Source organism: Phyllostomus discolor, chromosome 14, assembly GCF_004126475.2.
Source record: "Phyllostomus discolor isolate MPI-MPIP mPhyDis1 chromosome 14, mPhyDis1.pri.v3, whole genome shotgun sequence".
Lineage (NCBI taxonomy): Eukaryota > Metazoa > Chordata > Mammalia > Chiroptera > Phyllostomidae > Phyllostomus > Phyllostomus discolor.
In genome coordinates, this window is record NC_040916.2 from 23,425,291 (window position 1) to 23,446,172 (window position 20,882).

The window sequence follows — 20,882 nt, forward strand, 5'->3', positions numbered from 1 at the left end:
AATATCAAACTGTACACGTAGAGACCGCGGTGAGATTTTGTGCACATACTACAGAATCCCGAGTCGGTGTCCCCTGAGTACTTAGACATGGTTTTTGTTTCTTAGCTCGAACTAAAAATGCCTGGGAGGCAAGCAGGGAGCAGTCCTTTGATGTGCTAGTGACCAGCAGGACTTGTTCCAGCTCGGCGAAGACAGGGCCAGTGAGTGGGTCCTCCGGGTGCAGTTTAGTCATGCTTTAAACACGGCATCAGAAGCGAGATGGGAGGGACACGCTCACCAAAGGACAACAGGTGCCACAGAGCTGGAGTGGCTGCCAGTCGGACTGTTCACGACCACCTGTTTCCATGTCGTCAGAACTTCTGCTGCTCTGTGTTAGGCAAAGAAACGAAACCCTGGAATGTTTTCTCACAGGACAGAAACCAAGGAGGGTGACAGGCTGTTTGCAGCTGAATTTCTAGGACCATTCAAACCACATAAAGGGGCCACTCCTCCCTATATAGGATCAAGCTTCCTGGGACAAAAAGATGAAATGGGAACTCAATGATTTGCCTTGATTAGGCACACAACCACACCAAGGGCCTGCCGCCCAACGCGCAGAGGCCCAATGCCCTGGTCTTAGCTCTATGAGTCAGGAGCACGTGCTCCTCCAGCAGGATGTGCCAACATTTCCATTTAGTTGTTAGGAACGTCAAGTTTTTTGTGTCCACAACCAAGAAACTATGAGGCCGAATCAAGTACACCAAAGAATTAGACATGAAAAAGAAATGCTCATATCCTGTCTGTTGGCTGAGCAAGTCCACACGGGGCCTCACACGGGGCCTCCCACAGAGCCTCACACAGAGCCTCACACAGAGCAGACCCGCGGAAGTGAGCTGGGACATCCCCCACCCCTTATTTGGAGATGCCGAACAGACGGAGCTCAGCCACACACGGCAGCGGGCTAGCCACCAGCAGGGGCAGAGTTCTGCTTTCACCGGGAACAAACCATTTTTGATGATTTCAGCCTACCCTGAAAGGTCGTCACGAGGAAGAACGTGTTACAATGGCTGCTACACACGAAGGAAGTACGGGAGTTACCATACACGATAGTTTTAAAGCTGGGACTCTGCCTCTCTGCTTCCCGATCTGGTCACAAAATAACTGAGTTCAGTGCGGGGAACAGGAACACCCGACTCGGTTTTCAGCTCTAATTGTGTTGTTCTCCTTGGCCCCTTTGGACAAATGATGACAAGCTGCTGAGAATTCCACCTCCAAGACAGATCTGTTAGCCCGAGACATCTGTGTGCTTTCCGAGATCCTAGTGTTTCCCAGCTCAGGATTTTCCCAAAGGCTGCAGAGCTGGAGGTTTGCACGGCTCCGCCTGTGGCGTGTGGAGGTTGGAGACCATCCCCAGTCCCGGCCATTTGTCAGGCGAGAACCGGAGGCACACTGGCTCCATCTAAGACAGTTCAGTGGGGGTTTCCCCGGGGAAATTGACTCTCAGAGAGGCACCCCAGAAATCCTTTTGGAAGTGACCTTTTGTGATTTAAATAATTGTTTTTAAAATTCAGAGCTTTAAAATTAAAAAAATCGACTTTTAAAAATGTATATTCAGCTCTCAAAGTAGACACACTCAGACCCCATTTCATTGGTAATCCTCCTTTGCCCTGGAGTTCAGGGGTCCTTTTGCCATTTTTAACTTTTCTTTCTACTGGGGCGTTCTGTCTGAAGCCTCGCATCCATCCCTTGTCTCAGTGATTTTCCTACATCCTTTTTGAAATCCACATTGCTTACCTATCCATTCTATACATCCTGGGGAGACAGTTAATAGGAAAACTTGAGTGGCTCAATCTTAGATTGTGTAAGAAATAGATGATCCAACTGGCCTGAGGACAAGACCATCGTTCTTCTGACCTCTGCCCCTACGGCCATGTAAAGCCTCGCTCTTCCAAGTATGTCCCAAGTGTCCACAGTGCGGCATCCCATGAGCCCATGTCAGAGCCGCAGAAGCGGGGCTGCATTTTAACATGGTCCCTGGCAATCCATACATGCAGTAATTTTTGACGAGCCCTGCTCTAGGCTTGCAGAATTCCCTTAGCTCTGGCCACGTTTTCTTGCAGCTGCAGTTGGTTTCCAAAGGTATTCCCCACTTAAGGACCTCCCTGCTTTCATTGCTAGGAGTGCGAGCCCCACCTTCTCGTACACTTATTTCCCACTTAAACCCTGCCCCCAGCAGCCGCCCCCTCCCCCCTCTGACAAGTTACCTTTTCAGTGTCTTCCGTTAGAATCCGTTATGAAGTCCCTCGTGTAAACAACATCTTGGGAGGGACGAGGATCTATTTTTGAAAGTGTGAAAGGGAGAAATGAGCCAAATGCGTTCAGCAGATGTCGGTGACCACGACCAAAGGAGGGGAGGAGGAGGAGGGTAGAGGAGGGAAACTGTGGGTGAGGAAAGCTAACCTCCCTCTCATTGGTCCTTAGTTCTCCTGGAAGCCCAGCCCGCCCTCTGGACAGGGTCCTGTAGACCCAGACTGCCGAGCCAGGCCATTCTCTGCCTCTCGTAGGACAGGGGGTCTCTGGGGAAAGGTGCTAGATGCCTGCCTCTACAACAAGGGTCCAAGGTCCTGGACGTGGTCCCTGAGGGCCACCCCAGAGGCCAGCCCCCACAGGAGAGTGAGCGTTCGTGACACTGGCACTGGTGTGATCTGCACCCGAGGAAAGCAGTGCTGAGCTCAACAGTGGGCACGTGTGCCTGGAACAAGCTTTCTCCGCCTGGCCGCAGGAAGATAAGGAAGACACCTGCTGGGACAGAGTGCTGGCGTGAGGTCGTGCTCGGCTCCCTCTGGGGACTCAGTTGCCTGCCTGACTGCATCACCTCTCACAAGCTCAAGGGAATGAACAAGGCCATGATATGCTAAAATAGTGTGGACCCTCTGTCCCAGTTTGCCAGGGACAATCCCAGTTCCATGCCTGTTGTCCTAGTGTTATTACTAATAGCACTCCCCTTTCCCTCTCAAAAGCATCGCAGTTTGGATGATAAATTATATGGCCACCACTCTAGACCCAGAAAAATATGTGTTGGCTATTTCCCATCCCATAATCCTGACCATATGCACTCAAGTGCTTTGTTTGAGTCTTGGTTTTCTCCTCTCTTCTCCAGAGGAGAGCCATGGGAGCCGGAAAACTGTCCTGCCTGGCAAAGTCATCCGCTTGCTGTCCCTGGGTGGTGTGGCCAAGCCCCACGCATCATCCCAAGGGGATGGACGTCCACGCACTTCAGAAGGTGGACCGTGCTACAGGCATGCCTCACTCATCAGAGACAGACCCTGACTCAAAAGGGCACGTTTCCATAGTTTCCCAGTCTTCTCCTTTTCACTAGTTTCAGCATTATGTCAGGTGTCATTTAAACCAAAATCTGGCCGGGTGTCCTTGTCTGTGGGACAGAAACAGGGATCCCGAACACTGGGTCTAATTCTGCTTGCCGAAGGCTGACACTTGAGCAGCTGTTCAGTCTCTTCTTTGGAACCACAGTGAGGACAGAGCTCACACACAGGAGTGTTCCCGGGGGTGACCAAGAGAGATGACTTTTAATGCATGTCACAGCTGAGGTGACTAGCTTGCCGTAACAGTACTGACAGGAGTAGTGAGCTAATTTTCCATGACACAAAAGCTCTATCATTTCCTTTTGCTTTGCACCGCTTGTTTTTCTTGTATAGTTCCCTAACAAGGCTTATATTTCCTATCAAGCTTCAAAGTGTGAGATCATAAAGTATTTTGGGTCTAAACGTAGCAGAAAAATCTCCGAGGAACAGAATAGCTTTTTGCCACTTTTAGAAATTAATCAAAATAGAAACACTTCAGTCAACATTGGGTCAAAAACATTATTATTGATTAAATTATTGTTTCAAACCATCATTTTTTCCACTAATATCTGGAGATTAATTTACTCTTCATACAGAATATGAACAATCAGATTCTATGAACTTTTTAATGAATTATTTTTTTTTACAAACTCTGTATCTAAAATAGAAATGATATAAAAGTATACCGTGAAATGAGCAAAAAGTACTAGGTTATATAATTTTAAATGAAAAGAGTAGAATACAAAATAATATGTACACTAAGTCTACACTATATAAAATATTGAACTCTAATTGCAAAAGTAAGCAAACTAGTTATGTCAAGATGGTGGAATTATGAGTATTTTTTAAATGTATCTAATGTTTCTACATAATCTTTCAAATTAAAATAGAACACTTCCCAAAAAGGCACAGATAAGTTGCATGTTAATAATTTCAGTGAGATGCCCATATACACAACACATGTGGTGCCGGCCCGGGGGCTGGAACTTCTGCTGAGGTCCAGGCATCTAACCGACACAAATTCAGGTCGGCTTTCATCCCTGCTCACGCAGCGGACTGCCCTCAGCCTCGCACTGGTAGGGACCACTGGCCAGCCACCTGGATTGTTTAGAGCTGGTGTGAAAAGTTCCTATGTAGGACCTAGGCAGAAAAGGGAGCAGGAATTCCTGGTTGTGACCAAATTCAAACCAGAGACCTTGAAACATCAAGCTTGGGACCGCATCCATTTCCCAAGCCACTTAGTGAGCCTATGTATGCGCTATCGATGTTTATCAGAGGGACAAAGCCGTCTTCCTGCACTTGCAACACTAGAGTGGGTGATTTCACAATGGTCTTCAAAGTGTGTTTCTAGTAATTCTGTGGGAGAGGAGTCTTAAATTTTAAATGGGACATAAAGATATGACTAATCGTTTGAAATTAGCAAGGTGTACCATGTCTGAGAGCAAGAATTTCCAGTTTCCTGTGCGGGGAGGTCTCTATGCACTTAGACCAAAGCAATTCAGGCTAATTTCACAAGGCTGGTATTTAGAAGAGATTTCCAAATGCATTTATGGTGTTCCTTTCAAGGAACTGATTTGGGATAGAAAGAATGTTTAGGTGAGGCCTTTTGCTTTGATTAGAGCAATTAACTTTTGAAAAATATTTGCATTTCACAAGTGTGGCATTTTACACCAGGAGTTCAACATCACCTGGGGGATAATCTCCTATAATTAATTTAAAACATCTCCTTAAACCACTAGTTAGCTTTCACGATAAAAAGGTAACCAAAGCATAATAAATGAATTTGTAAATAATTCTTTCTCCACTGCCATCAGCCTGATCTGGTTTCTGAGAGCATCCAGGTTCAGGTTCAAAGAAAGGCACCTGTATTGATGACAGTGTGCTAGGCACCTGTGTCTCACCTTGCCTCTGGCATCAACCTATAGCTCTGAAGAGCGTAGTAAATGGAGCTTAAAGCCTCTCTGAGACATTGAAATAGTACTCTGGTACTTGCTTCTTTAAAAATATTCACCTTTTTAATATAAAAGTTTAGTGTAAATTATACATTGTTTTTATACTTTTAAAAGCCCACACAAACTGACCCCCAAAGAACCTCAGATAAGTAGATAAGAGTTAGCAATAGAATAGGAAGGTATTTTGGATCATAAGACACCCCACCTACTAACAAAGAACTGTGGCTATCAAAACGATTTTTGATTTTCTTTCCTTCTCTCTCGGTCCCTCCACTACCTTTTTCCCTTTCCCTCCCTCCCTCCCAACCTTCCTACCTTCCTTCCTTCCTTCCTTCCATCCATCCACCCATCTTAATTCAAAATCAGTATTACCGTGAAGTTCGCCCTTGGACCTATACATAGAGCCCTACAAATGCAATTCCTACTTGAGCATGGCAAAATGGATCTATCTTAAATTTGGAAATGGAGTAAAGTTCTGTTCCAGAATGGTTGCAAGAGGGACTCTGAGCATAGCTTTAGTGACTTTTCTTTTAGATTCTTCCCCATCTTTGAAACCTTTGCAAGAGTTCCTGAGTCCAAGAGGAGATTGCAGGTGGCCTGCCCCCTCTCTTCTGCCCCAGACCCCGCTCCTGGGGGCAACTAGTAATCTCCTGCGGAAATCTGGGGATGTCAGCAAGTTGAATGTCTCTGAAGAGGTTAACCCAGTAAGAAACGGCAGCCAGCTGCCCGAGCAGCCTCGACCGTGCCCGAGTGCTGAGAAACGTGTGGCAGTGGAGCAAGGGGGAGTGGGCCAGTCATTCACCTGTACGGAGAGGCCGTCCCCCAGGAGAAATAATCAGTGGGCCGCGGAGCAGGACGAGGTACGATGGGCTGTTCCACGGCAGTCACGTCTCCTGAGTAGGATTTGAGCAGGGAAGCGTTTTTGTTGGCCAGCATGGCTCTCTCGTTCCTGCGGAACTTGGCTCTTCGGTTCTGAAACCACACCTGGAAGGCGGTCGGGAGGAGAGAAGGGCACAGGAGGGAGAAAGAAGAAGAGCAGGTTACACCGGGGAGGTCCTGGTCGATGTCACTAGACGACGCCCTCCTGAGGAAGACGCCGAGTCGGCCTGGCACTGCCCCGAGAACAGAAACGTGCCGGAGCCCGCCCTGGTGGGCTGTGTCAGAGCCCCGAAGGGGGGGCACTCAGTACCGCAGGACCCCGAGGGGCTTCTGGCTCTCAGGGTGCCAGGGGTGAGGTCCATGACTAACCCTCGAGCTAGCAAAGCAGGGCTTAGGACCCCTGTCGTAATTACAGTCAAGAGAGAGAGAAAAATCCCATCGCATGACTGCCACAGAGATGAGGACATCTTTCAAGTTCCTTCAAAATGCAAAAACTTCATAATACTTATGGGCTCTTTAAAGAAAGTTCCTCATCGGCCCCGAAGTGGACCCTGTGACAAGGCTTTGAGAAGGAAGGGTTTGCGGGGCGAAGAAGCAGCAGAGAAGGGGAGCAGCCACTGAGGAGAGTGCGCTCAGTCCCCCGGGACGGTGGGGGCTGACACAGCCCCAGCCTCCCTCCGAGGGGCACGCACTGCCGCCAAGGGGCACGAGAACTAAGGATTTTCTCCTGTCCTCGTGGCTTCTTAACGTTCCAGCACTTCTGACATGCTGGACACAGACAGGGCAGCACCCGACCTTCCAGAGAGAAACTTGTGAAACAGGAAAGAAGATACCAAAGGCTGGAAGTTCAATGGACTGCATTCGATTGTGGGGCTGGAGGGAAATGGCCGGTGCTGACAGCATTGTGATCAGCCTGTTATTTACTAAGTGCTGTGAGGGTGAGGAACCTATATAAGCACCTTGCACCCATCACTTCTAGTTATCAGGACAAGTCCATGTATCAGGCTTTCTTATTGCTGTTTCCGAGTCGAGGAGACAGGTTCAGTGGGATTAAGCAATCTGCTGAAGTTCACAGATATAAGAAATGGCTGAGTGTTGGAGCTCAAGGACATCTGACTCCTGATCCAACAACTCTGCAGATGACCATGGAATTTCATTCATTCATCTACTCATTCAAGAGTCCCTTATGGAGGGCCTGCTGTGTTGCAGACTGCGTTAAGTGCTGGGGACACAGAGATGAGACTTAGGCTCTGCTTGCTCCTAGGCAGCTCACAGCCTATTAGAAGACAGACATGTAAATTTGAAATATGCAAAACAAGCGTTTTAGGTACAATTATAGAAATGCATGACAAGGTATGGCAGAGAGAAATCCTATGTCACAGAGTGGGATGTTTGTACGACTCTAGTGAGCAGCATTCACAGAAAGTACCCTGAGACTGGTGCCCCATGGGGGTAAGTAAAGACAATCTGGACACATCTTTCCTGGTTCTGCAGGCTCCCGGCCCTTTTGTGTGAATGTGCCCTTCACATTGCTAATAGAGTTATCACTTTAAATGCAAATATCACCCTGAAAGAACCTGCTAGATCTCATCCACTGGCTCCCCATCACTCATAGAATCAAATCAAAATGCCTTTCCATAGAACAAAGACTGTTCAGGAATGAGCTCTCTGTCCACCAGGCCCACTGCATCCTGTACAGCTCAGACCCCATGCACCTGGCCCCCCATCTTTCCAGTTCCTGCCCGGGCTCGAGCCTATCGACATGGCTGGTTGTTTCCCATCTGTGTGTGTTCACACCTGGTGCTCCTTCTGTCTCTGACATTCGTCCCTTTTGTCCAGGTGCCAAAAGACATACCTTTCAAGTTTCAGCTGCAACATTGCCTCCTTTGTGAAATGCCACAGAAAGAACAGGACTTAAAAGTCTAGCAGAGTTGGATGAAAATATTCGCTAGGAGACTTTATTTTTAATTTTTAAATTTATTTTTATTTTTATTTTATTTTAATTGTTGTTCAAGTACAGTTTTGTCTTTTACTCCCATCCCAGCCCACCCCCCAGCCCTCCCCACCTCTCTCCCATTTCTACCCCATCCCTAGTTTTTGTCCATGTGTCCTTTATACTTGTTCCTACAAACCCTTCCCCTTTCCCCCCTTTTCCCCAGCAATTCCCTCCTCTCTCCTCTCTGGTCACTGTCGGCCTGTTCTCAATTTCAGTGTCTTTGGTTATATTTTGCTTGTTTGTTTGTTTTGTTGATTAGGTTCCTGTTAAAGGTGTGATCATATGGTATTTGCCTTTCACCGCCTGGCTTATTTGACTTAGCATAATGCTCTCCAGCTCCATCCATGTTGTCGCAAAGGGTAGGAGCTCCTTCTTTCTTTTTGCCGCATAGAATTCCACTTGGCTACAAGACTTTAAAGATGTGTCCTTGGACATGTATTTAATTTCTCTAATCCTTTGTCCCCCAGTCAAATGAAGATACTAGTACCCACTCGCAGGGTTGCTGTGACAGTTGGCACCATTTCAGCACTGACTGAGTGCGGACTCTTTTTTCCCAGGTGGATTTGAGCCTTCCTTCCTCTGCTCTGTCACTGATTCTTTTGTTCTGTTTCACTATTTATTTCATCACTAGTTCTCGAACATTCCTTTGGCATAGGAATTATCTTACTACATCACAGCAGCATGATATGCGCATCTGTCTTGTCTGCCCCAGTCTGTGACATCCCTCAGGGAGGGCAGCGGCTCAGCCATCCCCGGACACACAGAGACAGTTCCAATAGCATAATAGGTGCTTGATAAATGTTTGAGGCGGGGGAAAGCAGAGGGAAAGAGATGAATTGTGTAAAGATGATAAGATACGGCTTCCAGCCAAGAGAACTTCACAGTCCAGTGGGGGAAGCTGGCCCACATACAGCTCCATGTGATGCTTGTCCCGCCGTGATGAACGCTGCTCATACAGAGACCAGACTGGGAAGGGCGTGGCTCGGACAGGAAGGGGTGGGACTTCACTGAGGAGGAATCAGGTCGAAGGGGGAGCACTCCGGCCTTTCCACACAGGAGGTGTTCACAGCTCCGAAACCCACGGGGACATGGGAGGGTGAGAAAGGAGGAAGAGAGGATGGTTTCAACAGAGAAGAAAGCCATTTAGTGATGGTTTTGAGGGGGCCAAGTAGCTGCCAGCCCCAGCATTGTTCTTTCACATTCTCTCCCATTTCTAACATTGCCCTGGCCAGCTTTCTTCATTGGCAGTTCAGGTCACCCCAGTGCAAGTGGTACTTTCAGGTGCTGTGGGTGAAAGTTATTCATTGCTAAAAAATGTTATTGGGGGACTGTTGGGCTAAAGTTATTCATTACACACTGCAGGCCGCACTGGGGCCATAAAAGATGTCGGGGATTGGAGGCGAGAAGGGGTTTAAGAGTAGAACCAGAGTGTGGGTAGAGAGCTGCGGTAAGGGTGGGGGGGGAGGGCTCAGCTCAGAGTTCTGCTTTGGGCGGGAGAGTGGAAACACAAACACAGGGTTTTGTCCCCATGAGCACTCCCACCTGAGCGAGGGATCCCTGAGCGGTAATGGTCACGCCTCCCCTCACCTGTCCTTGGGGCCACCATGGTGCCCAGGCACCTTTCCTCTCCGGTCATCGACACTGTTCATCTCCAGGAGAGCACTTCCAGGTGAGGTTCCTTTTCCCATGGGGACAGCTCTTACGTGCTGTTTCTTGGTCTGAGGGGCCCCAGGGCCTCTCCCTCACCTCACCAGTGTCTCTCCCGGCACCCCACGGTCACGGCACAGACAGGCTCCTGCCTCAAGGCCCGCAGGGCCACTCCAGGCCCCGGCGGGCCGGAGGGAGGTTACCTGCAGAGAGCGGTCCTCCCGGCCCAACTGAACATGGATGTGCACACAGTAATTCTTCAGGAAGGGAAGACAGCCCGGGCCCACCGCCCTGAGCAAAACTGCAGCTGGCCGCTGGCAACACAGATGATGACGAGACGGTGGCGTTCTCAGAGGGAGCAGGGAGGTACCTGGACACACATTCCGAGTCTGGCGTAGCGCTTCACAGCAGGAATTCTGCATCTGTGCGTCTGTGTTCAGGCCCCGGTTCAGCTTCTTCCTAGCCGTGTGACGCTGGGCAGAACACTTGCGCTGCTCTGTGCCTCTGTGACACTTCCTCTGTCAGATGAAGAACACTAGCTGCCTCATCGAGCTGGCGTGAGGGTTGAACAGATTTGCTTGGTAGGGAACTGAGAACAGGACTTGGCGTGGGAGGGCTCAAGTAGTGTGAGTTCCGTGACCGTGACTAGTGCTCGTCACGGGCTGTGCCGTTGCTTGTCGCGGGTATGTCATGGAATTAATGTTAGAGTCGTTCTCTCTTTCCCTGTTTGACACGCCCTCACCCTTCTTCACCCCACAGAAACCCCAGAGCCTCCACTTGAATGCGCTCTTCATGCAGGTTCCTAAGTGCGTGCTCTTAATGTGTTCATCCCCCATTCCCTCAGCGTCCACAACCACGTGTGCCCATAACAGGTTTCCGAAGGTCTGCGCATTCCAAGATCGGGGGAGGAAAACTGAGGTGGGGCAGAGAGGTCATATCCTCGCCCGCCTGGAAGCTCAGATTGAAATCTGGGGCGTGCAGAGTCAAGGGCTGAGCTGGACAGTGTTTGTATCATGAGTCTGAAAGGCTGGGACACGGGGAGGAGGGGGTAGTCTCCCCCTCCCCACCTTAAAGGCATTCAGCTTCACGTTTTAAAATACTTTGCTGCCTAAGGAAACACAGAGATCCAAAGAAGACATACAGGTGGCCAAGAGACACAGGAATATATACTTAACATTACTAATATCAGAGAAATACAAATTAAAACCACAATGAAGTATCATCTCACACCGGTCAGAAGGGCTCTCATCAATAAATCAACAAATGATAAGAGCTGGTGAGAGTGTGGAGAAAGGGGAACACTTTTGCACTGTTCAGGGCATGCGGATTGGTGCAGCCACTGTGGAGAGCAGTATGGAGACACCTCAAAAAATTAGAAATGGAACTGTCTTATGATCCAGCAATTCCACTTCTGGAAATTTATCCGAAGAAATCCAAAACACTAATTCAAAAGGATGTGTGCACCCCTATGTCCATCACAGCGTTATGTACAATAGTCAGGGTTTGGAAGCAGCCCTGTGTCCATCAGTAGATGAATGGATAAAACAACTGTGGGACATTTACATAATGGAATTCTACTCAGCCATAAAAAAAAGAAAAAATTTACCTTTTTCCACAGCATGGATGGACCTGGAGAGCATTATGCTAAGTGAAATAAACCAGTCAGAGAAAGACAAATGCCATGTGATCTCATTCATATGTGGGATCTAAAGAACTTAATAATCTAACAAGCAAACTAGAGACAGACTCAGAGAGCAGGCTGACAGCCTGGGGCGGCGCTGCTCAGGGGGATGCAGGGTTTGAGTGAAAAACAAAAGGCACTAGTGGGCACGGCAGTGTGGTGATGGGTCGGCGGGGGGTGGGTAGAGGTAGAAGAGGGTATAGGCGGGACAACTTGTGATGAAAAAAATTACAATAAAGTGATTTAAAAGAACAAACACAAAGAGAAATTGATTCTGTCCTCAAGTCGTCCATTTATAATTCCAATTAATTAGCAGGAGCTCCAGCTAGCACCTCCAACCCTGTTTTAAATAGTCCTCAGAGCCGTGCCTCTGAGAGGGGGACTGGGGTTACCTGCACTCTGGCTTCGGTGAGGTTCACGCGGCGGGCCAGGTCCTCTCGCACGAAAGCATCGGGGTAGTGGGTCCGCTCAAAGACGCGCTCCAGGGCCTGCAGCTGGCTGCTGTTGAAGGTGGTCCGGTTCCTCCGCTGCTTCCTCTTCTTCTTCTCCTCTGAGTTCAGCTGGTCATCTGGAATGGAAGACACTGATGATAAGGAGCTAAGGTCATTTTGGGGGTCCCCATCCGTACGTCTTCACCGCATGTCTACCACGAGGTATTGTTTCCTTTGCTCACACCTTTACCAAAGTGCTAGCCATAGCCAAGCACCACTTTCGGGGTGCAAGTGTGGGCAGAGGTGCTCAGAAGTCCACATGCCAAGCACCCCAGCAGGTCTGGTGCTTGGCGGTGGTTTGGAATCTGGGGCCAGACCTGAGCCATCCAGGGGACATTTCCTGTGTGCGCTGTGGAGGCTGTTTTGTCCAGGAGGCTGAAGGACAATTTTACTGCCACCCACGCTCTCTGGGCTTCTCCAGAGCTGGGGGAGGAAGAGTGCGTGGCTTTGGACCTTATTTGTCTCAGACAAGATTATGTTCGTTCATTTGCTTCACAACCGAGGACACCAGCTGTCCCCTCGCTCCCTTTCCTCAACAAACCCACCCAGACACCGATGCAGACCCGTGGAGGGAAAGCACCCCACACCGCTTGGAGGGATGGCAGTAGTGCGGGCGTTCTCCTGCATTTGCTGGAGGCCCCGTGCTGATGCCCGGGCCTCAGCCCGGATCGGGGCTGTACTTGTAGCACCGCCCACCATGGCCTGGGACGCACCCTGTCACCCTGTGAGAACTCCAGAACAGGGAACAAGACCTCTGGCATGGCTTCGGCCCAACAATGAGTTCCAGGGCATGGAGACCTTAGGGCCACCCGGAGAACCATGACCCCAAGTTTTTACCTGTCCACTTCTCTCCCTGATTTTCTCTGAATTTCCCTGAAAAGTACAGCTGGCCAGCTGGTTATGCAGCCCATCCACAGCAGTCAGAGGGGCCTGCCATGCCCACTCAGCCCAGGAATGGTAGATGCCTGAACTGAGCGGAACACCAGCTCTGCTGACACCCCGTCACTCTGTCCCCTGAAGCCCACACCGCCGCCGAGCCCGAGTGGCAGAGATTTACAGCACCAGCTGCGGAGGCCCAAGTCACATGCCCAGCCTGGTGACCTGGATGTACACTTCTAGCATCTCTCTCTCCCTGAAGACACCGGCCCAAAGAGAAATACGAGGGGTGAGAGAGGAAGGAGAGATGGCCATTTGCTCCACATCAACAAGCAGCTCTCGGCTACTTTTCCAACATGGGACATCTTCTGGTCCTCTCTGACCGTGAGCACGACACACTCAAGCACTCCACAAGCACCAATCACGAGGTCCTAACACGAGTGACACCACCTGGGCCCTAACGTCATCCTTATTGCAGGTCAAGAGCATGTTCTAGATCCAGGTGTGCCTTCCCAGTGCAGCTGAAACCAAGGAGCTCCTCGCCCAGGCCTTTCCATGCCCAACAGCGGGGGCTTCTAGGTCTTTTTGATGACAGACCTGTTTCTCCAAGGGGCTGCCTCACCAGGACACCCTTGGAACTTGGACTAGAGATGGCCCATTCCTTAAAGCATCTAGATATCTAAGTGCTGGTTGAATTTGTTTTCAGGGAAAATGGGTAACATTTCTTGTCTTTAAACACTGTTTCTGTAGAAACAAAAACCTGTATGATCTCAACCACATCTGAGAGCTCAGAAGCCCTCAGCGGCTACTCGCTTAGCTCCTTGGCGGGTTGGGGCCCATCCCCGCCTGGCTCTGTGGTGCCTCCACCAGGGGCTCAGTTTCAAAGGCACCACCGTGACTCTCCACAACAGGGTCAGATCTATGGTGTCTTGAGAATGGAGCCAATTTGATTATCATGCTTTCTGGGATCTCTCAAGGCCTGGAACAGTCAGGCCAAGGCATCCCTGATTATGCCACCATTTAGTTATTAGTGAAATTCGTTCACAACAACACCAGCGCTAGAAGGCAAGCACCTGGGACCCATCACCTCTGAGTACCTATTTGCATGTTTGAAGTCATCCCTGGTATTTCCATTCTCTTTCCCAAATTTCGTGTCTACAGCTCTGTATGTCTTCTTCTTCAGGCCCCTCTGGGCCATCCAGGCCTTAACGTCAACACCATTTCATGCTCCCATTAGACGGAAGTCTGTACAACATCCTTAGCTTCCATACCTCCCCCAGCCTGAGAACAGTCAGACAGTAGGCTATTATTTTTAATCATATAAAAGAAATCCCTTATTAAGTCAATGTCATGATTTGCTTTCTCCGGACTAACCACAAAGTCTTGACCCTCTGTGCTGTTGTGTAAGCCCAGTTCTTTGTGGGCTGCCTAACTGGCCGTGAACAAGAGTATTGCATGTTCTGTTCTCAGTTCTACAACCTACAACTCACTACAGAATCTCTCGGCAGTTCTTTGACATCTCCCACTGTTCACTCGAGTCCCTCTGCCTGTCCACCGCCACCCACAGGCTCCCCTGACGTGGGAGTCAGGGAAATGGAGAATTACAGTTTCTGACAGAGAACAAATAGCTGTGACCTGAGACCATTGCGGCAAGAGTTTCCCAGTGAACGCTCTTGTTGTTTTTAACAAATGAAAACACCAGCCCAGATCATGCTGAAGGCGAGAAGAGATGCACGAGGGACAGGGGTCTGGGGAGGCTGGGTCTGGCCAGTGTTCTTCAAAGAGTGAGTGTAACAGAAAGAGGCAGGAAGGAACAGCCACAGCTTGAGTGGCAGCCCTCGGTGCGTCTGTCTTTGCTCACAATCACCAAGTGTGAGCCCGAAGTTTCCCCCATGAACACACAAGCACAGGCCCAGCACCGTCTCTGCCGCAGGAGGGGAGACGGACACACTGTAGCAGCTCACGGATGGGGGTACCAGAAGGACCTGTGATAAACGCATCCGATTCTAGACTGAATAAAAGGGAGACAGAGCAGTGTATTGTTGTTATTGCCAGAAGGTAATCTTCTTTTGTGAAAGTGGCTACAGTGAAGGCTGATTTGGGGACATGCATTTCTAGCATACTGACGTCCAGCGGGACATCAGGAAGCGTCTCGTCCTTTGGGGTCCTGAGGTGGGAGGGAGTCACCGAGCCGCAGGGTAAGCATGGGGACATGGACGCGGTTTTACCAAGATTGCAGTGCTCCCAATCCAGGGTGCTTACGGACTTCTTGGATGACAAGGAATTCTGTCTGACATTACCAACAAACATTCCAATAAAAACAAGCACAATGACCTTAATTAACCAGGTGGGATCATGGTTATAAAAGATTAGCACCAAATGAAACCAGAAAAATTGGCAAATCTAACTCTGTTATTTGATGGATGCAGTGAATGAGACCTAGAAGAATACAGTGATTTGGCCAAATAACAACACAAGGCGTGGCTGAGGAAGGACCCCTAATGCCCTGCCACTGTCAGGAGCAGGTGGCAGCGTACGTGCCGTGCATGAGAGGGCAGTGGGGCGTCAGGGATGTGAACAGAAAACGCTACCCTGGGGAGATTTTACGGGAAAGACAGGTTTTCCCGTCAGAGTTATATAAAGTGTCTAAGAAAGAGAGTCCATGTGTATCACATGTTGTCGTTCCTACGAGAAGAGCCATTTAAAAAACGCAGCCACGGTCATCTAGAACAGCTACTTTGACCTGGATGTCCTTGAATTTCCCTTTCCAACGGCCGCCGAGTGTGTGGGGGGCTTCCCCGCACAGCTGCACAGCCCACCTTCTCCCCACGCCCCTTCGGGCGCCTCCTTTAATTTCAGCACCCAGTTCAAAGTCTGTTTCCCGTGACACTTCTCAGATCTTACCTCCGCTCTAAAAACTTGCTGGTAACTCCGTTCTGTAAATTTCTGTATATATTTTAATAGAGAATCAAACACATGGTTAAAATGATGGTTCAGTTCTTTCCGTGTAAATGTCTTGTCACCTCAGTGCAGTCAGGTATTCCTATAAACCTTGGTGATTCATCTGAATAATTTCTAAATTCCAGTCATTCTTTTTAACAATGTATAGCAAATAATTAGGCTAACATTATCTCTTGTATGTGGATAATTTTACCTTGGTGGGGAGAGGGGGAACACCTTTTACCATGTTTCTTTTTTCAAATACATTAGTCATCCGACCTAGAGATGCATGAAACTGGTGGTTCTGATCCCTTTGCAAGTGCAGGAATCGGTCCTTTATTTTTATTCCTTCCCAGAAAAGCAGCTCTCGATCAAGGATGGGTTGAAGCAAATAGGAACGCCCATGAGAAAGGGACGCTGTTCAGTGGACCAGGGTTCGAGTATGCGCATGAGGCACTTCCCCAGGGAAGAATCCCTGTGTCCTGGGAAAGGTGCCACGGTGCCTTCGATTACAGGTGGAAGAGGGCACCAGCCCTGACCTTGGCTCCCTCTGGACTCCACCTGGGGCCGTCGGTGTTGGAGAAGACAGCACCATCCTGCGGATGGAGGACCGGGCAGCAAGCCGTGATCCCTGCTCAGAAACCTAACAGCACTCGCCTGCGGGCATCCCTTAATGCCCCGACACTGGCCCTCCCCTGCTCTCGGCTCTGTGGGAGGGGCCTTGGCTAGTCCACATCCAGACGCCAAGTGTAATTTCAAGGTACAGCAAAAACATATTTTAGGAATGAAATCTGAAGAGAAATGTGTTTTGCGTGCCCAAGTCACATCAATTTGGGCAGAATTCTGATGCAAGAAGGTAAAACGCCAGCTTCAGTAGCAGAAACCAACCGCCACATCAAAGCTGGTTGCCTGCATTTTGGTTGGAAACATGGAAGGCAAGCGGATCTGAAGGGCAGCCCGCTGATCGTTTTATGGGCTTGGAAGAATGTTTTCAAAGGCCCTACATTGCACAACAACTACTTACTTTAATGGGATTTGTGTGGTTCAGGCCCTGTAACCTTAAGAAAATTGAAGGGAGGTATAATTGCAAAAGCCACTAAAAACTGTTTTAGCTTTTATTGCAAGGCCTATGAAAAGCAGCGAGATGGAGCTGTGGCAGCCACTGGCGTTCCTTCGGTTACACTGAGTTCCAATTACAATGAGAACAGCGTCCCTTTAATAGGGGCCCCAGTGAGTGGCACAGGGTCACTGAACGGGGCCGACTTGCAGCACAGACCAAGCTCAGTGCGTCACAATGCACACAGCCCAGGTGAGCGGCACGCCCACACCTTCTCTGCAGCGTACCCGGCATCCTGCACCACTGGACCCTAGCATCTGTCAGAAAGGGGCCAGGTCCCCACCTGTACAAATGCCCAACTGTGCGGCTCTTGTCACCCTGGGGTATGTGGTCATGTTATAGCTGCCAGGCCCTGCTCGGGGATGGTCTTTGATGTGCGTATGTTTTTTCTTCTTTTTACTGTCAGCTTTGCCTAGACATGGTTTATTTTTAGTCAAGTATCGGTTCTCCACCTTATGAAATAGCATTACAACACCTGAAAGGCAATTTGGGGGCATATTTTCTTAGGAGAACACAGTGCTCTAAAAAGCGTGCAACAACAGTGTGTCGAATGGTTTCGACCAGAAAGATGTGGAAAGCTGGAGCACGTTTGTGCAGACGCCTCTCTAAGGGGACCCCGGCGTAGCCGCCCCTCCTCCGGAACAGGAGACGCGGAGGCATGTGAGGTGGCAGACTGCAGTCAGGTTCCTCTTTGACTTCCCCTCGCATCTCCTGCCACGTCTCCAGGACCCACGAATTCCACAGACCCAACATGTCAACACAACCCATGTCACCGTAGCCCCTTTAACACTCGTGAGACACTTTTCTGGAGGGATCCCTGGCCAGAACCCGCAGGCCATCCAGCACACCCAGTGCGCCTCTCCCTCGGTCCCCTGCAGGCAGGAGCCCGGGCTCTCTTCTGGGGCTGTGCTGACCGTCTTCCCCCTGCTGGCGTTTTCCATGGGACTCTGGGTCTATCTGAGACAGTAATGCCAGAGACAAAGTTTATGTTTGAATTTAACGAAGCTCTTGGCAATGCTCAGGAAATACGAATTAATAGTCAGAAATGTTCATCTCTGGCTGGTGTGGCTCAGTGGGTTGAGCGCAGGCTGCAAACCAAAAGGTCACCAGTTTGATTCCCAGTCTAGGCACATGCCTGGGTTGCAGGCCAGGTCCCCAGTTCGGGGCATGCAAAAGGCAACCAGTTGATGTATTTCTCACACAGCTATGTTTCTCTCCCTCTCCTTCTCCTTCCCTTTCCCTCTCTCCAAAAATAAAGCCTTAAAAAATCAGAAATGTTCATATATTGAGATGATTATTATAGGAGTTCAGTGACTGAACAGAATACCCTCTCATTTTGATAAACAAAATTCTGGCTTTAGATATGTAACCTCCTCCCAATTTCTCTGTGGCTGAATCACTTATTGACTCATTTTTCAATTCACTTCTGGATGTCCAAAAAAGTGGAAAATAAGAATGTTTTCATCAGACCCAGCTGAACTGTAACTGGGGAGGGGGGCACAGTGGAACAGAGTGGAAAGTTTTAACTGGCTTCGAAATCAGAACAGCCGTGTTGGCCTGCAGCCCCTGCTGCCTGCTTTGCTGTGGGGTCTGGGGTAAGGCGCTTCCCTTCTCTGAGCCTCTACTTTTGCAACAGCAGCATTTGAGAATTTGGTGAACACATGCCTGCTACGTTGTCGTGGGCATCTGGTCAGTGGCGCTAGAATTTCCCCTTGGACGTGTACGGGTCAAGTCCATTGTTCCTTGTCTTTCGATGTAAAGTGTTGGTGTTTAAGTGTTTGGTAAGATTTCTACCACAGCATAGCCAGGGGAAAGTAGGATGGCCATTCAAATGTGTTGGTGTGACTTAGTTTTGATGGAGAGCATAACTGATATCGGGGGAGCTTAAAAATGAAAAAAAAAAAGGCTTTAAAATTGAGAACTGAGACGTGGAAAATTGCACATGGAAATTATGCCTGGAAATTTGTCCAAAAGGCCCCATTTGGGACACTTTCCTGCTGCTAGTCAATTCCTGGCTTTCTGACAAGCCAGTTTTCCTTTCTCAGTTTAGGTTTTGAAAAGAAACGTTCAGAAATCAGGCAGATTCTAGCACTTGAAAACAGGTAAGCACTTGGTGCCTTGAACAATTAATCTCATGAGAAATAAGTTGTTGTTGTTGTTTTTTAAGGCAGGAAAAAGAAAGAAGGCCAAGGGCTAAATCCAGGCAATGAAAACTCAATGATTTTTCAGCCTATTTGCCTTGGGCTGACTAATTTGGTTGCCACATGTCTGAAAAAATACAAAAGTTGGGTCATATTACTCAATATTTGCTCGGTGAGTTGTTTTTTTTTCCCCTCAATGTCAGAGTGCTTTGATGCATTCCAAAGGGATAAAAAGAAACCCAGGAAGGCAAAGTTCTGGGAAAAATGTGTTCTGACCGAGAGTTTAAAAGCTTTCTAAACGTGCCGTATTCCAGGTGTGTGGTCGGCTCGGAAGGGCCTGGGCTTTGACTAAGGCTGCACACCGAGCTCTGGACGAGCCATCTGGGCTGTCTTCTTCGGTGGCGGCGTTCCTTTGTAGTGAGGCTGTTGTCGTTCTGTGAGGGCGTAACATCAGTCTCGACATTCGCAGTGGAAATCACTGTCTTCATAGGAGAAAACCGCCCTCAGTCATTTTTAATGATTCATCTTCTAAGCAATAAATGTTAATGTTCTCAGGAAAAATCTGATAAAAACCAGATTAAAACAAAAAAACAAAACTGAAAGCAGATAGCAACAAAGGAGATGACGTCATTAATGAGGAAGCTCAGCTTCCTCGCTAATGGGAAGGCTGGTAGTGACGGAACCAGACTCTCCTGCTTGAACTTGGGGACAAGCAGGCATCAGAACACTTGAGAACAGAAGCAGGACCACCCGTCCTTAGACTTCTTCATCTCGAGTGAAGAGGACAAGATGTCTGTAGCAGAGAATGTGACAGGGGACAAAAAGTAGAGAATTCAACAGGGGATAAAAAGCAGAAAATTAGCTTTTTATCACAAGGAGAGGTGGGGCTGAGGGTAATTCTGTAACACCATGTGGAGTAGATGAGGAGGGTAAAGAGGAACTTTAAGACCCTCTCAGCTGTTTCTCCAGTCTTCTATAGCAAACTGATACGGAGCCAGAAATGTGCCCTGGCTGGTGCGGCTCAGTAGGCTGGGCCATTGTCTTGCAAAGCAAAAGGTTGCTGGTTAGGTTCCCAGTCAGGGCACATGCCTGGGTTGCAGGTTTGGTCCCTGGTTGGGGTGCATATGAGACGCAGCTGATTGATGTTTCTCTCTCTCGTAGATGTTTCTCTCCTCTTTCTCCCTCCCTTCCCTTTTTTCTAAAAATAAATAAATCAAATCTTAAAAAAAAAAAAGAAAACAGGAATGTGCTAAAACAATCAACATAAGAAGCTTGGTCTTTTGAAATAATGTTTCAGTGAAAGGAAATTTAAGTTCTCTTTCAAGAATAAGGAAAGCGGAAGTGTCAGCAGTGGTTGGAAGCTGGACATGTTTGGGGACTTGCCACCCTGTACCATCTCCAGGTTCCAACTCTCTTGTCTGTAAAACGGTGTGCTCTAGGATAAATACGATACATGGTTTGAGAGGTGTAGTGACTGGGCATACATGTCTTCTTATATTTTACTTTAAATTCTATGGAGGAACAATGGTGGAAAGAGCCTTGGTTGGCCATCAGGACGCTCAGGTTCCGATTCAGAAAGATTACGGACCGAATCGGTGAGGTTAAGCCGCTGTGGACTGACTGGCGGAAGTGATAGGCTGGGCTAGGGTAAGGGACTGAGATCCCTTTCAAACCCAGCACCGTGGGCATGGGGATTGCTTTATCGTTTGGGGGAGAAAACTTTCAATCATTATTTGTTTAATGAAATGACTGAATCATGCCCTTCCGTTGTTATGTTTTTGGTTTTGCTTTGTTTTGTTTTTGTCTTTGTCCTGGAAAGTC

The 20,882-nt window shown here is 48.7% G+C and overlaps 1 protein-coding gene and 1 long non-coding RNA gene across 5 annotated transcripts in view; one reads left to right on the forward strand and one right to left on the reverse strand.

The window, feature by feature from the left end:
• Positions 1-20,882, forward strand: part of LOC118498176 — a 161,841-nt gene that overhangs the window by 38,149 nt on the left and 102,810 nt on the right. The gene's annotated exons all lie outside the window — the stretch shown is intronic.
• PRRX1 (paired related homeobox 1) overlaps positions 1-20,882 on the reverse strand; it is a 70,724-nt gene that overhangs the window by 6,379 nt on the left and 43,463 nt on the right. The window contains exons 2-4 of one of the 4 annotated variants that reach the window (XM_036015427.1): positions 11,889-12,079; positions 6,096-6,277; positions 2,244-2,315 (exon numbers count right to left, since the gene is read on the reverse strand). In XM_036015427.1, coding sequence (XP_035871320.1) covers positions 2,261-2,315; positions 6,096-6,277; positions 11,889-12,079 — 428 coding nt within the window. In that variant the 3' untranslated portion in view covers positions 2,244-2,260. The remainder of the gene's footprint in view (positions 1-2,243; positions 2,316-6,095; positions 6,278-11,888; positions 12,080-20,882) is intronic. The other 3 variants (XM_028530753.2, XM_036015425.1, XM_028530752.2) reach the window with 3 other exon arrangements.